Source organism: Caloenas nicobarica, chromosome 3 (assembly GCF_036013445.1).
Source record: "Caloenas nicobarica isolate bCalNic1 chromosome 3, bCalNic1.hap1, whole genome shotgun sequence".
Taxonomy (NCBI): Eukaryota; Metazoa; Chordata; class Aves; order Columbiformes; family Columbidae; genus Caloenas; species Caloenas nicobarica.
Genome location: NC_088247.1, coordinates 64,014,982 through 64,032,051, shown reverse-complemented (window position 1 = coordinate 64,032,051; position 17,070 = coordinate 64,014,982). Strand labels below are relative to the sequence as shown.

General features: G+C 43.8%; 1 protein-coding gene across 3 annotated transcripts in view; it reads right to left on the bottom strand.

Moving 5' to 3' along the window:
- Positions 1-17,070, bottom strand: part of PHACTR2 (phosphatase and actin regulator 2) — a 141,553-nt gene that overhangs the window by 76,097 nt on the left and 48,386 nt on the right. For 2 of the 3 annotated variants that reach the window (XM_065631192.1, XM_065631193.1), the window contains exon 1: positions 5,573-5,770. The exons of the other annotated variant lie outside the window; for it this stretch is intronic. In XM_065631192.1, the coding sequence (XP_065487264.1) occupies positions 5,573-5,615 (43 nt within the window). In that variant the 5' untranslated portion in view covers positions 5,616-5,770. Of the gene's footprint in view, positions 1-5,572; positions 5,771-17,070 lie in introns of those variants that run through there. 3 annotated transcript variants of the gene reach the window in all.

Genomic DNA, 17,070 nt, shown 5'->3' with positions numbered 1-17,070 from the left:
CCCTGCCCACGCTGACCTCCCAGGAGCCAGCTCTTGCCCTCCTCGTGGCAGACGAGGAAGCTGATGATTAACACCACGAGCAGGTGATTAGTGGCTACCAAATGGCAGCACATGAAGGCATCTCAGCCAGCATGCCTGAAATGAAAGGTCACGGACCCTGGCAGCTAAATGAGGAGAATTCCTGCTCATCCTTGAAGCAGTCTCAGTGTGAGGTGAGACACTGACCTTGGACCTGTTGAGCATTAGGCCTTTATTTTCACACACACATCTTCCTGTGGTTCACATGCTGTTCCTGTGGTGTGGCTGGTCCCCTGTGTCCTTACAAGATCTCTGCTCTCATCTCAGATTGCAGCCTCCTCTGCAATGAGTTACTGCAGCAGCCCAGGAGCTCAGTGTGCGCCAAATGGCAGCAATTGCGAAGGCATCTGGGGCAGAGTTTCACTCCGGCAGATCACAGAATACATGGCAGCACCCATGATCACAGAAATACATGTTGTGTTTTATAGAAGTATTATATTTAAAAGCATGCACATTTTTTTTTCCTCTAGTGATTCATTCCACATGCTGACACTTGGACCCTCACCAACAGCACAAATCAGAATCATGGGTTTGGGTGTTGAGACCTACACTTTCAGCAGTTGCTATTATGTTTGATGTTTCAGATCAAGACACACAAGGGCCAGTTTTTTTAAAGAGCTCTTGCAGTTCCCATTAGCAACAGGCAAATTCGTGGCTACCCATTCTGTCTGAAAATACAGAATTTTTATGCCTTTGACTAGGTATCTAAAGTATCCACTCAATCGGCCCAAAGTCTGGGGCAAATTCCCTACTTAATTAACACAAATTCTGGAGCTGTCACTTGTAGCCCCATTGACAACACTGGTAAGATGAGGAAAGTGTTTCCCATGCTCAAGATCCACAAAAACTGAAAAGCTTCAGATATAAATTTAGCAGCAACTGAAAACAGAGTTCCCTTTGTACTTATAACTCTTCCATAACTTATAAAAGCATAAAGAAGGAAAAAAATGGAATCCGATTCCCAGTGCAGTATTAGATAGGTTCACCCTCAAAGTCCTCAACCAATTTAAACCTCAGGGGGAAAAAAAAAAAAAAGAACAAAGATGAGGCTCTCTTCCCAGAACTTCCCTTGTAGCTGTGGACAAATCAGTTAGGGCTTCACATCAAATGTGACATGATATCTCAGCTCAGTATGTCTGCTTTCCACTCTTTCAAGCGCGCCAATGACTGGAATGACCAGCTGAGAGGTGTATTGTGAGTAGTTCACCACACCTGTAAATGCTTTGAGATGCTCTCCTGTAAAGTGCAATGATGTCAAAGTTCTTCCACTTTTGAAGGAAGAGAAGCTGGAGGAGAAAAATCAACTTCATTTTTTTCCTCATTAAAAGTGGTAATATTACTGTCAGGGCTTTTCTGTGCATTCAGATTCATAGTGGACTGAGACAGTATGACAATTTAAGTCTATGGCTGAGTACCCCCTTGTCCAACTGCGCAGGAGCAGTAGTTCTTGCTCCAGAACAGCACTCTCAGTAAGGCTCACAAGTAGCGACTAACAGAGTGCACTACTGGAATAACTTCTCTTCCCAGACAAGTCCTGAAATTGCTGCACTGATAACCAATTAGTTTGTTAACCAACACCTAGAAATGCTGCAACAAATACTAGTTTTCCATTTCATTTCAGGATTAAGATAAGGTTCCCAGTTAAGGCAATTACAATTCCTCTGCACAGACACAGGTGAAGCTGCTGTTTCCTTGCCAATGAACAGGAAATCCCATAATGCCAAGAGAGATGAAAAAGAGCAGTCTGAGAAACATGCTCACTTCTGACCTACGATAATCATTTCATTGAGTGCCAAGGTCAACAAACAACAGCATCCTACCAGTGACTGCATTCATCTCATGGAGGGAGCTGGGTGGGAAATGGTTTTCCTGTGCTGTCAAAGTACACTTTTCATGTCCTTGGAAAAAACTTTGGGTCTGTAATAGGATGAAATGCAAGTCTGGCAATTTGTGTTCCATTTCTGAAAAACGTACACAACGAGAGGAAGTCCCACCCACCCCAGAGTACACAGGCCCATGGGTTACGTACTTGGCTCTGCAGATCAGCACAGGGACCTGACGCCAGCCTTCAACTGGCCCCTCTGAGCACTCTGACCGCTGGGGCAAGGGGCTCCTGAGACCTCCCCTCTGCAGCTTGTCCTTCCCCTCCGCATACCCTCTGCTGTGCTCCACAGACTCCATGCTGAACTGACTGACCTCTTCCTAGGAACACTGTTAGGTCTGTTTTTACTGTAAGTTTCATTCTTGACAAGGCATCGCTATCCAAGAAACAACAAAAATATTTTGCCACCTAACTAGGTCTGCTTTTCAGAGTTATCGTCCCAATACACCAATCACATTTCCACTTGAGGACTTCACTGTTTCTCAGTACTGTGGCTGGTACCAAACTACCCAATTAAAAAAATCCAAAAAAAGCCAAACGCAAAACCCACACTGAAAAAAGTGCACAGCTCTGCTACCCTTTGATAAGCTGTAGATCAGAAAGTAGCAGCGATAGACTTTGCACATGATTGTTGATAACCCCCAAAAGCACCAAACTCCAATCAATGAATGGAGAGAGAGCATGTTGGTCAGGTTCTGCCAGGTGTGGGAAAATCACAGAAGAGGAAGGAAGATGAACAAAGACAGTATACACTCCTCCGTCTCCACATATCCATAGAGTCTATACTGTCTTCCTAAGCGTCTCTTGATATCACTGTTTGTTCACGTTTGCTATCCATGACAAATAACAAACAAGCTTTAGAAAGTTTATCTAAACAACTGAAAAAGCTGGAACCGAGAAGGAGAGGAAGCAAAGGACTGCCTGGTGGGTGTCCACAGGCAGCTAAGACCTGCTTGGCTGTCCATGTATCACTCACAGTTATGGCAGGTGACTAAAGCCCTGATCCTCCTGTCCAAAATACTTGAACACCCACTCATCTGCAGCTGATGGCAAAGGCAAACTCTAGCAAGACAGCATTGCTACTAAATAAAGTTCCAACGGGGCATGAAAATCCAATTCTTCCTCTCTTTACAGGCACTCTAATCCAGCTGGCATGAGCATACATTTGCCCAGTCGAGAAGGACTTTGAGTTTTATGGCTAGGCTTCAGTCTTGCACTTAGCCCAATGGGAAAGTGCCCTTAGCACCTTGGTCTGTTTAAGTACTTCAGTATGAATTTCCCTTTCCAAGAGTAAAATCTTTCATTTAAAGTAAATCTTAAAAAAAAAAATGCAAGACATTGGCTCAAGTCCATACCGAGTATTATATTATGGATATATTGTTTCTCTTCTAACATCCTGCAACTTTCAGGAAAAAACTTCCATTTCAGTTTTCTACATCAAACCATGTTCACCTGATCAGGCCACCTGAAGGCCTCACGGTGATTTACTGGTGGTGCCTTCCCCCGCACCCAGCTGACAGCCTCTCTAAACCCTGCAGGGCACAGCAGGGACCAGGGGTCAGGATCTGAGCCCTCCCAGGCTGGCACAGCTGGGGGAAAAAAAGGGAACAAACAGGCAAGTAACTTCTCACAGCTGCTTTTGTGTGGCTCACTGGGGATCTGAATGCTGTATTGATTCCTTAGCACTAAAACAGACTTGTAGCTCCTGTGTGTGCAAGACAGGGATCTCCTTCAACTCTAATCTCTAGCAGCTGTCAAAGACTTAAATGGCTTGTAGCTGGCTGGCATGCCAAAATCAACGAAGATTTTAGGACTACTTGCCTAAGGGGCAACCCGTCTGAACTGGAACCAATGGAAGTCACTCTCTTGCCCTGATGAGAGCTGGATGGGGCCTCTCAAACTTTGCAACATATTAGGCATTCAGACCATACCCGCACAGCAGACAACAGAAAACAAATGACTGCACCTGCAAGAATCCATGCCACCCAGAAATCTACCTGCCCCTAAGTTTTCTTATTGAGGATATACTCTCTCAACATTTTCAACAGGGCTAAAAGTGCAGCAGAACTGCTCTTCTGTGAAACCTCCCAGAAGAACTACTACCAGTGTCTCGTCACAAGTGAAGTGCTCTTAAGAGGGTTATAACTGGAATTTACTTGGCAATATTGAGGTAACATCACCGTAACTTACATCTTCACATAACTGTTTCTTATTGCTCCTGATTGAAAATCTTAGTTTCAGTTAGGAAAGAATTCAAGGGTGACTTCCTTTTAGCTAAACCCAGAAATCCAATCCAATTACTATCCATTAGCATTCTGCTGAGGGAATGCAGGCACCACAGCTACCATTAGTCAAGATACAGGCCCCCTCCCAGGCAAAATACCCTCACAACAGACTTTTGCACGTAAGAGTTTAGACACACTCTTGCACAGGAAGTTTAATACAACCTTTTAACTGGTCCATCTGTTTCCTTACATCTGTTTCCCAGTGCCTACCTTGGTTTAATTCTAACGTGCTGGCTGCTGGGTGAAACCTTCAACAGGACGGTAACATTTATCAGAAATGGTCAAATTTATCTTTCATGCAATGTTTGGCAGGAAAAGAAATCACACAAAATTTTGACTGAGATAGTATGACTGGAAAGTTGTACCACCAGCAACATAAGGGAGTTTTCTGAAAACTCTTGTGTTATTACTAAAACTATTCTCTGAAACACTTGTGAAGAAAAAAAAAAAAAAGAGAGGGAAAAATTTGTTGCATTGTCTCCTATTCGACAAAACATTCCCACATTAGTAGCAATAAGCAAATTAAGAATAAAGTTCAGCCTTCAAGAATTAGAATCTCCAACAGGATTTGCTTGTATTTTTTTAAATGGATGCAAAGGAAACAGGCGTTGAGGAAAAACAAGCATACAGTGACATTTTCACAGGAAACTTCAAACCTCGCTGGAGTTAATTTAGATTCTACATCCTATTATTGTGGGAAGAGACCCACTCTTGTTTTTCAGTAACTGAAACACACCGGGCCATCCTAACATACCATCAAACAGCATTCCCAAGTACTTCGTACTATCTTCAAAAACTTACGAACAGATAGAGCTGCTTTTTTGCGGGGGAGGGGTTGGGGGGAAGTTCCACTCGCACGCTATTTATTTATTTTCAACAGTCTGCTTACACATAAAATGTCCCAGAGCCAAAAGCAACCAGATGGGCGGGTTACTAGCCGCGCTACTGGGCAAGATGCCAGAGCTCCTTTCCTTCAACCCCCCCCCCTTTTTTTTTTTTCCCTTTTCCTTCGTACTTATTTATTTATTAAAGGGCTAAAAAGAAGCCGCGAGCCCCAAGCCCCTCGGGAGGGTGGGGGGCACCGCGGAGCCCCTCTCCCCCCGGGGCTGCCGAGCCGGGCAGAACAGCTCGGGTGCAGCCGCACCTCCCCGGTCGCTGCCACCACCACCATCCCCGCTGCGGTCCGAGGGAACAGGCGGGCGGCAGCGCCCCGGGAGCGCGGCCACCACAGGCTGTACCCCCGCGTCACCCCGGCCCCGCTCCCCGCCAGCGGGCGCACGCCGCCCTCGCTGCGCCCCGGTCGCGCTGTCCCGCCGCCGGTACTCACCGCCGGCCGGCTCGGGCAGCGTGGAGACCGACGTCTGGCCCATGGCTTGGCCGGGAGGCGATCACGCCGCCCGCCGGGCGCGCAGCCTCCGCCGCGCCTGTTTCCGGGGGGACATCGCACTTTTCGCCGGGGCCGCGCTCCCCGCCGGCTGGCGGGGGGCGGCTGCTCCCGCGGCGCCTACGGCTGCGGGCCGGCGGCTGCCTGTCATGCCGCCGCGCCGCCGGTCGGCAGCTCCGCTCTCCGCCCCGGGCACCGCCTCGCCCCCACCCGCCCGGCCGCGGGGGGGCTGCGCTCCGCCGCGCTGCTCCCTGCCCCGGTCCTGCTGCGGGGCATGGGCGCAGGGAGGGGTCGTAAAAGTCTTTAATAAAAATGAAAGTAGTAGTAATAATAATAATAATAAAACACATACACAAAACCAAACCCAAACAAACAAACTCCCCCCCCCCTTAATTATACGGAGACTGGGAAAAGCGGCGCTTAATTGCCGAGCCTTCTCGAAGTGCTAACGTCCCAAGCGCCCCTTCCTAACTCCAGACCTTCTCCGAAGTCCAAAACGCTGGTCCAGACACAATATTATTTCCACCCTTTCTCTGAAGGTACAGGGAAAACGTGTGACAGCTGCAGGGCGCGATCCCATCACCCTGCCCGGAGGCGCTTTTCCCCCGGCAGCAGTTTTCAGGGCTTTGCAACCCGCAGGAGCGGCAATGCCTGGGCAGGGCAGCTCGTGGGGTCGTTACAAGCCCTTGTTTTGCTGTGACAGAGCTCTGAAAACGTGCTCAACCTTTCCCTGTCATAGAGGCAGGGAAACTTTAAATTAAAAAAAAAAAAAAAAAAACCACAACAAAAAACAGTCGTCTAAGCCAGCAGCACCCAGGCAGCTCTCTGTTGTAACAAGTGACAAGATGGGCCATAATAAATTGGATGAATTAATGGGAAAGATGGGGACAAATACAGATTTTGCATAGCACAGGGCCAAAAGGAACAAAGGTTTTATTTTGGTTTTCTTAATGCATAACTGTAATCTAGGCAGTGATATAAACTTAATCCTAGAGCAAACAGGTAACTGTTACCAGTGATTAAAAAAAAAAGCTCAGCTCCCTAATACATATTACTACACAGCACCTGGAAACAAGCAGGACACGCAGGGAGATGCATATGCATCACTTGAGGACACTCAAGGCTCGTCTAAATAACATGCTAAAGAACATCTGTTAGTGAGACATGGTGAATTACTACATTTTTGAGTGTCCTGGAAGTCCTAGAGGGGTTGGCTGAAGAGATATCTGACCTGCTGATCTTCATATGTGTTGTCACTGCGGTGATGTTTCAGGAGATGGAGAATTGTGTTAGTGTGGGGCCCATACTCAGGCAATAAATGGGACACCATAGGTAGCTGCAGTCTGGGTAGTCTGACATCAGTTATAAGCAGAAGAAATGTGGTCATCAGCTAACACATGGTGAATAGAGAAGAATACAACTAATGCTAGTCTTCATCTTTCTTGTAGAAAATAGGCCTTGGTAAACAGGTCTTTTCCTTCCTGATTTATATTGTTACATATTAAATTGCCAGAGGTACAGGCTTGAGTGTAATAGACTGCTGCTAGGAACTTGATTTAGTAAGAGAGAAAAAAGTGAGGACAACACAAAATTAATAAAGCACAAACAGATGAAGAACTATCTTAAAAGAAGATCGATTGTCCAAGGACCACTAGCATTTAATGAGGGTGTTTCTGTTGGAGGGCTGTGGGCAGGCTCTTCACTGTTTTCATCAGCGATCTAGAGAAGTGTTATTTGAAACAGCTTTAAAAGACTTAAATAAATATCCATCGGAAGCAATTTTAGATGGAGTAAATATTACTCGAGTGATAACGAGGACAAGGCACTCACAGAGTTATCTGGATTATTTAATAAACTCAGCTCTTTCAAACAATTACGTTTTAATAGAGTAAAAGAAGAAAAAAAGTCAGACTTGTAGGACAGAACGATACAACCTACCAGGGCCAAGGAAGGCATGTTAGAAAGCTGCTCCATGTAGGGGCTCAGAGAAATTCAACACGAGCTCTGGATGAGCTAGGGCTGGTACAGAAGGAAGCTGATGTTCACATATGGATGGGCAAATAGGAAAGGGTAGGTAGACATCCCATTACATTGTTGTACTTTTTATCAGACAAAAAGTGCTGTCTCATGTCCAGTGGTGTCATCCGCCCCTTAAAAAACCAAAACTGAATGATGGGAGACAGCTCAAGAGAGATCCACAAGATGAGATGGAAAGTGAAGTGCTCTCCAACAAAAGCCTTGACTGGTGCGGATGCGCTCAAGAAAGACTGGCATGTTGCATTTTAACCTAAAAGTGCCTTTGTGAGGAGAAAATAGCATTGCAGCATTCCTAGAAGTCCAGACAATGAAGGCAAAGCTCTTTGCCTGACACCTCCAAATCCAGAGCCTGTACAAAGCACAGAGTTGCAGACGAGTGAGTGGGGTGAGTACAGAGGCACCAGGTTGAATTGTGCAGTGGGAGCTAAGTGGAAGGTAGGTGATCTAATGGTCCCTTCTTCCACCCAAGAAATGGTTTTTGGAAGGGTGGCTTGTTAAACAACCAACTCCTGTCACTAATTTCTCAGGAGAGTGGTTGGGGTTTGTTTGTTTGTTTGTTTTGGGGTTTTTTTGTTTTGTTTTGCTGTTGTTGGTGGGGTTGTTTGGTTTTTTTCCAATGACTTCCCACATTTATTTTTCTTACCTGGAAAAATGATTTTAGAAGGTTTTGTTTTGAGAAACTCGAGTTACCTCTTTGGAGTCACTTGTAAACAGGAACATAAACAAGTTCCTGTCTGCCCCCAGTGAATCTCATTAATTTTATCAAAGGAATTTGTGTTCCTCCTGTTACTTAAAAGCCCAGTTTACAATGCAAAAGTATATATCATCTACCTGCAACAGTTCCCGTGAAGGTAACAAACTCCTCAAGATCGATTCACAAGCCAATAAAATGGGCATAGTTATCACATCCTCCAGTGCAGGTGAACTAGGTGCCAATTTCTTCTGCTTTGGTGATTGCTGTCAGATTCTTTGGTGGGTTTTTTCTTTTTAATAAATTAACTGATGATGGTGACTCTCTTTTATACATTTTCTTTACAACCACCTCATTTTTAAGGGTCCTGTCTTCATACCTCAGCAATGCTTAGTGGTATATTGTAGAATATGATTACTGCTTTAGAAAGCAGGGGGTGTCAACTCTAGTTTAGGGAAGATAAGTGTTAATTTATAGCACTAACAGATTGTAGGCATCATATTACACAGAATAAGAAAAAGAAGCATCTTGTTATAAGAGTTTATCCAAAAGAGCAACTTGTAAGCAATGAATAATTCGCTTGAATTAGAAAATTTAAAAGACTTATTAAGGAGATTTTTATTCGTGACAGACAAGATACTGGGAACATCCAGTACTGTCACCATAGATTCTTTATTCAGCTTTTGTACAGTGGGCAAAAATAGTTTATCTTGATCCTGAAGAGGGAATACTTAGTTGAATACATAAAATAGTACTGGTCCATAAAACAGTTGTGTCTCTTTCTGCTTTATCTCCTGCCTAAAGACGTAAAGGGGCAACGCATACATCTCAGATTATTCACAGTGATCAATGATCATTGCATTAGGGGAAAAAAAAATAGCACTTTTCTGCTTAGATCTTGCTTTTTAAGCCATTTGATTTAGGAATTCAGCTTGTGAATCGCCAGTGGGAGGCAATGAACCCTGAATCCTCAAGACTATATGAAAAGCCATCTACCAATGTGACACATTTCTCCTATGTAGAGTTATATATGTATATGTAAATTCCTCCACACAGAAGGGATTCAAGCATCCTACTGACATCCCCATATAACACATACATTTAGTATTCAGTTTTACGGGGACTTGTATTCCACAGTTTGATAGAGGTATTTTAGTCTGTGCATTAAATTTCTTGCCTTGTTGGCAGCTGGCATTTAGGGCACTTAAAAGTTAAAGGATACAATAATGTTTGATAACAACTGATTCTAGCAGAGATTTGAGATTTCAATTATGTAAATAAAATATGTTTTTATTTGGTATACTTTTTTTTTTTCTTTGTAGGATTTAGATGACTTTATCTATGATGTGTTTGGATGTATATACCACTTTGCCTTTAAACAACTAATAGGATGAAACACAGATGGACTGCGTGACATTTTGTAGTTATTATAGTCTTCTAGGATTTCTGAAACTCTACCATTACTAGCAAAGCAAAAACGGCCTGGGAAGATAAAAGTGAGAGTTTCAGGATTCAAATTTCCATGATCATTTTAGCCAGGGCTAATCTTGTACTGAAGGAAATGCTGCAACAAGATGCTAAAACACGAGCATGTCTTTATCAGGTGGGGAAGCTGGGGCTCAGCTGATGGGTAGAACAGGTGCCAGTAGATCATGCCAGACTGTTCTGACACAACATCAGCACCAATGATGTTCCTGGACCCAGCGTCCCTGTTACAACTCGGTGCCAGTAGTATTATAATACTGTGGTTATCTGATTGCCTCATGCTGTGTGCACAGTTCTTCGCTTCTCGTCCCAAATTATTATGCTTGGTCCAGTAGTGAATAATGTTACAGAGATACTCTGCTCTCCCTCAAGAAATAAAATCTTCCACCAAAAGAGGAAGAATGGCTTCTTCATGAACTTCAGACATATTTGTAAAACAAGAATATTGCACTTGTATGGATGTCTAGCAGGAGTTCTCTTTGTGGAAGAGAATGTAAAACTTCAAAATTTTTCCCAAGGAAGAGTGAAATAATACACACAATAATCTACCTCACACAAAAAAGAGCAAGTTCCTTCCCATCAATAAAGCTTCAAAGACAGCTGTATTTCAACGTGTTTACTATACTGGGATGACTGATGGCAATAGATGACCTACAACATGTAGGATGCTGTTGCCCAGTCCTTTAGAGTTCTGTAGGCTCACATAAAGCACGGAAGTATTTTAGAAAAGCGAATTTGTATTATTCTTCCTTCTGTCACCAAGACTAATTTATAGCACTAAATATAACAGAAGCTATAGGAAGGACCACCACATTTAATCCCAGGATTCATAATGCAGGACTGGCAAATGCGTTCAACCTTGTAATATGAAAAAAAAAATTACCCGGGTGCTTATCAACGTAAACCAAGAGGATGGCACTGAGTCCAGAGCAGAAATGATCCAGACAGGTCATTTCTTGTGCAGTGCTCCCACCACTCCACATCCCACAAACAACTCTTGTCAGTTTGCAGAGCTGCTGAAGGATGAGCAGCATCATGTCTTGCAGGCTGCAGAGCTGTACGGTTCAGTGAATAAAGCAAAGGGGATGTGATACAGGCAAACACAAGCAAGAAGCTATGTAATTTTTTTTAGTCATGGGTCACACTAAGTTTTGTAACAACGACATTGAATTCGTACCTACTCATAGAGAACCCGCAGCTACAGATATGTAGAGTTTGGGGAGGGCAGCACCAAAATCAATTTGTTTGCTTAAGACTAGAACATCAGCTGTGACTGAGCAAAAAGCTAATTCTGTTTTCCGGGAAACTGAATGCAGTTCTTAAACAGGCACTGTCAAAATAAAATCACAGGCTAGATTCATTAATTTTACTGGGAGTTTGGGCCATTTCTTTTAATTAATCAAGGACTTCCGTAATAACCCTAGATTATGCTCTCATTTGGAAATATTCTTAAATATATTTGTGTGTCCTTTTTTATTTTTAATGGCTTAACAATGCTATGTTCTTGCCAGTGTCACCTCCTATTTCCAATGCACGAGCATAGCACAAAAAAAGGAATTGGATTTTCTTTAAAAAAAAAAAGAGGCTGTTACCTTTGTGAGGAATCATCGCAAGTCTATGGCTTACCCCGCCCCCCTCAAAAAACCCACTGTAAATACTTTCTATACAGTAAAATGAAAGGCATCTATACAGAATAACTGAGAGAAGCTTCTGTAGTTCAGTTTCTCAATCTGGAAACCAGGGGTTCAAAGCCTTGCACCAGAGCGGTTAATATACAAACGAGGGCTATTCTCATTCAAACAAATAGCAGACATTTCTTGGATGAGATTTGCTTGTTCAGATTAAGACTGCACTAGGAGATAGGTAGCAAGGCCCTTACCTGTGGAAGATCGGAGGGGCTCAGAGCTGTTTAAGTAGATGATCCCAACTCCTGTTTCAAAGTCTGTTCTTATTTATCCTTTCCAGCTCTCTGCCACCACAGGCAGGAAAAGGGCCCAGCTGGGTGAACTCATTCATGGCAGTTTGGCACAGGCAGGTTTTCTTTCTGCTCACAAATTATCTGCATATAGGTTATGCTCTTGCAAACATGTTTGCTAGTCTAAATTATTCACCATAACAGTTTGTAAGCAAATTTCAAACACTGGGAAGCAGGTAAACAACAGCAGTTCAATAATTTATTATCCAGGCTGCGTGCTGGGTGCCCTCAGCCGTGGGGCTCTGTTTGTGCTCTCTGACTTGATGGTGCTCTCTCTACCTAGAGAGAACTTTTACAATAGCTGCATCAATATGGTTTTAAATAGTTAGCGATGAATGCTTATAGATTTACTCCTGTGCTTTTATTATCTGATCTCTGACTTTTGTTGTACCCTTTAACCTGTGTTACTCTTGCCTATATTAGCTGCTTGGCAAGTTGAACTAGAAAAGACTTCTACAGACTTGAATACTGCAAGTATGTTGAAAAATGCCTGTTTTCATTTTAATAACAGTTTGCAGTTTCTTGTGGTACTGTACTCACTGAGATTTTAAAGGAATTTACATAATGTGTATGGTTGAAAGGCAGAAAATAAAAGGAAAATGGTCCCAACACAAATATTTCAGGAGTCACGGAGAGCAGATCTCGTGAAGAGCAGTCTACTGAGTGTGCTCCTCAGCTTCAGAAAATGTCCTGCTCACTCACTGCACTTTCTTCTAACTTCTACACACCTTCTCCAGACCAGCTCTGTTCCAAAACATATTTCAAAAGTGTTTTCCTTCCTTAATGATCCTTAAAGGCAAATTCTAAAAGTTTATATCCCTCTGAGTTCTTTGACTTGTCTCCATCCCATGTTTGTTGCTAATGTTTGTTTACTTTGCCTGGAGTCAGTTCCTTTCCTTTGCTTCAGCAAGCCTGGCCTATGCAGAAACCTTTATTTTCTCACAGACCCAGAGTATTTCAATATATACTTGAGGTATTATTACTTTCACATCTACTGTTTTAAAAGTTATCATCTGCCTAAAAGACTTATGACATAAGTAGCAGAAGTGGTATAATCCAGGTTTTGGAGAACTTCTTGTGCAAGATTATGAAAGGTGAGCAAATGAAAGAATCAGACTGATTAATCAGACCTTCCTGACACTGACAGTGTTGGGCTTTTTTAATTTGAATTTACTGAAAATTTATATGCTATAAGAAACGTGTGTTCTTCAGGGCAAAGATCTTGTCTTCTTTTAAGAAGAGTTAAGCACTGTGCAGTTAATACTGGAAAAAGCTACCTGCTGTCTTTGTTTAAAGCACAAGGGGAAATGACATACTGGATCACATTGTATTCCTAACCCTAGATCAGATATGCCTGAAAAAAGCTGAAGAACCTCACAATAGATGGCATGACATATTATGCAGAGTCTGTAAGGTCCCTAATACTTAATAATTTAAATGCTACAGTCCTGGTTTAAATTTTAAACTATAAAATACTTTAAAACTCTTTTACATTATTTTTTTAATTTTTAATAATAAGAACTTTTGATATTAATGTTGTTCATATGTGATCATCTCCTTTGTGCCTTGTACTGGCTCCTTGACCCCAGAACCTCCTGTTGCATTGTGTTTCACCGTGCCGTCGCAGTGCTGTGACAGTACAGGACAGCACAGGAGAGCACTTCCTTTCCAGGCAGAAAATAACCATCAGAAATTTTCCAACCAAGCGTGTGTTTGTCACCAGATATCAATTTTGTCCAGGGTTCCAGATTTATGATGAAAGACAAAAAGGACTACACTAAAAATTATAAATAGCATTCTGCCCGTCCTAGTTCAAGCCACTGGGGAAGAAGAAAGCGGTGGCGTAAAAACGACATGCCGGAGCATAGAGTTCCTCAAGAGTCAGGTTTCTGCCAGGTTTTCAAACGCTTTAGTGGCTGCAAGTCCGTATCAGTACTTACAATAAACAGAGTGAACTGGCCCCTTCACTGATACAAGCTGGCACGTCCCCAGCAGAGAAAATGAAGTAGTGCAGCTAAAAGCAGCTGGAGGTCTGTCCTTACCACAGCACACCACTTGTCCTCCTCTACCTTTTCTCTCAAGGCCTGCTAAGCCTCTCACGATGTTCACCATAGCAGTGGTCATGGTACTGGGCCTGCCTAATTCATCATTTCAAGGAAAGGCTCCTACCGGCTGGACCTGCTCCCCTCAGGCATTTTTTCTCTCTCCTATCTGGGCTAAATGGCAGCCTCTGGGTGCCTCCTGGCTGCTGCTGCTGCAGCAAGGCCCAGTTATTCGGGAGAAGTTCTGTGGTCTCCAGCCTGTCCAGTAGTGCCTCCTCGCTTCAGAGAAGTCAGCCATGATATTAGTCCAGCTGCACTAACCATTTTCCTTAGGAAAACACAGTTTTCTGCTCTTCAGGGCATGTGTGGTGGTTGCTGGCTGCAGCTTTCCCTCTATGGCTCCAAGCTCCTTAATGAATCACTGCTTTTTGGCACCGAAGCAAAATAAACACATCATTTTGGATGCCTTTGCCAAATGTACATACACTTAGAGCAGGTTTTGAATGATAGAAAGTGAAAGGTTTAATGAAATGTGCAGGCTGTGTAGCTACATGTTGCAAAAAAGCCAGAAAATGTGAATCTGAAGGTCACAGCAGTCCTGTTAGCCCAGTAGTTGTTCACACTTTATGTACTTTCTAGAACACATGGAGGAGGATTACTTCTAGTGTATCAGCTACAGCTCTCACCAGGAAAAACCAGTAATAAAAAGCAGGATAGAGGGGCAGCACCACTCATCAGCATGGCCATTAGATGCCTTTTTCTTTTCTCTTCTGTTTATTAACTAATTCAGTGTAACTACACATAGCACTGCAGATTTTTACACTGATGCTTCCTAGCTTGTGTAAAGGGGGAAAGACATCAACAAAAATTTGGCAGGCATCCTAAATGAAGTTTCTCAGTTGCTCGAGCCACTCATTTGTATGTACCCTGTCATGCACTTTCGCCCTTTCAAAGTGCCTGAGCCTGTTCATGACTTCAACACATCCATTTGCTCTTGCTGACTTTAGTGAGAAATGAGGAGAAGTTTTGAAAGTGTTGGGCACAACTGTTCCTCTAGTTCCTCTCCATTCAGATTTTAGAATGAATTTAAACCTATTGCTGGACTATAATTAGCTCTGAAGGATGAAAGACCACAAGGGACTTGCTCTTACCTCTTTAAATGCGCAGCTGTAAAGACACTACCTTAAATGATATCCTGAATGCCAACAAAGATTGAAACCTGGACCCATGCCTGATTAACTGCCCAAAATTAAGATTAATGTCTGCCTTTGGCAAATCAATGTCATTCCCTATGAAGCTGGTTTACTACAGAAATCTGCAGACCAAAATACAAGTTTCAGCCTTCAGTTTCATTTCCCCCACATTTCTACTGCTATGAAAATGTGGACCTTTTTTATACCCCACCAGGAAAATGCGTTTTTTCCACTCTTCCATGACTCAAAAACATTTGAAAGATTCTTCTTCCAAGCTTAAGAAAAAGAGTCGGGGGGAAAATTCACCTTTTGACAAAGCTACAGCATGGAAATTTTTGACTCAAAAGAGGATTTTCAAAATAAAATCAAATATAAGAAGCATGTGAAAACAAGGGGTTATAATGGAAACTATTTTCATAGCAAGCTCTAAAGTAAGCTCTGCTGTTCCAGAGACACATGGTACTGATGCAAACATTGGTCTGAGGCCAAAACCCCAAGCATGCTAGTGGAATCCGGAAGCACTACAATATTAAATACGCCTCAAAATATATGTCAGACATCTCCCCGTTTCTGTTCCACTTACTCTGCACAGCATGACAGTATGCGCTTAATTCATCAGTGTCTGCAGAATAACAGAATAAGGGGCTGGTGGTGAAGGTGCTCTCATTTTCTTGGGCTGAGTTCTTTCCTGAACCACATGCTCCCTAAATGGTCTTCTGCAAGATGGGGCTTGTTATTCCCATTTTGCAAATATTGAGCCAATATCCACTTTCCATCTGCAGCACTTATGCAGCATCTATTATTACAGCGTGTGAGCACCCTCACTGGTCTTAGGGATGTGTTATAGTCCCCAAGATAGGATTTCCACATTTCATCTGGAGTCATGGGGGAAGGGAGGGTGCAACAAAAGAGGTGAGGGCATCCTGCTCAGCTGCCCTCTCCTTGTTGGCAGACTCTTCCTGCTGTCTTCAGTCTGCTCCTTACAGCTGCTCCAGGGCAAGTGGCATGGCCCTGGGCAGTTTTGTCCTGCTGCTTTCATAGACAGCCCCCTTTTTGCACCTACTGTGATTACAGCTATGGTGCTTGGCCTGCACCTTCGCTGATTCATTAGAAAAGCCCACAACCAGTTACAATTGTCCTAATCAAGGGTGTAAGATCAACCTTCTGCTGCTGTGCAGCCTGATTTTTCTATGGATTTGTGGCTCTTGCTCACAGTTCTTGCCTTGCAATAAAATGCAATCGCCAACTGAAAGTTTCCCCAGGAGGGGGGCTGATGGAGCATCCCCCTCTGCCACTTGAAATTCTCCAGAGGTTTAATAGGGGAGGGACGTCCTCTCCTGGCCAGCCCTGTGGGTGTCTGGCTGGCTGCAGATGCACAAGAGCACTTGCAGAGCACTGGCTCAGGCTGGTTCTCCTCTGCCAGCTCTGGTGCCAGCTCCTCACTGGGCTCAAGAACAGTCATTAGAAGCCAATGTACTAGAGCACTTGTGGTACAAGCCCATTTCCTTGGGGAAGACAGACCAAAACCTCCAGCTTCATGCTTCAAGCATGTGCACGGTTACACCTGCCTGCTGGCTCAAGAAGGACTCTGGCTCAGCCAGGAATGACTGGCTGCTCCCCACCTCTCCGAGAGGATGGAGAACAGCTGCTCCCCGAGTCACCAGGGAGTGGGGGTGTGGGGACAGAAGAGAAAAAGTCACCCCCTGGATCTCTGTGCACTGGGCTCACCAGCTTTTTCCTCCTCAGAAATGTATGGTGGGGGCAGTGTGGCACAGATCTGCCTTGCAGCGCTCACCCAAGCTGCAGCTCCCCATGCAGGCTGATGGGCCAAAGGGGTGGTGGGGTCTGTGAGGCTCACAAACAGCAGACATGGGCTAGCAAGGGGGGCTGGCAAAGCATGAAACCTGCTCTGCCAGGGAACAGCAGCCAGCCAAGAGGGTCACACAGCCTCATGAACACGGATGGGTTCAGTGGATGTTGACTTTGGTGGCTGGGTTCCGCGGTTTAGACATAATGTC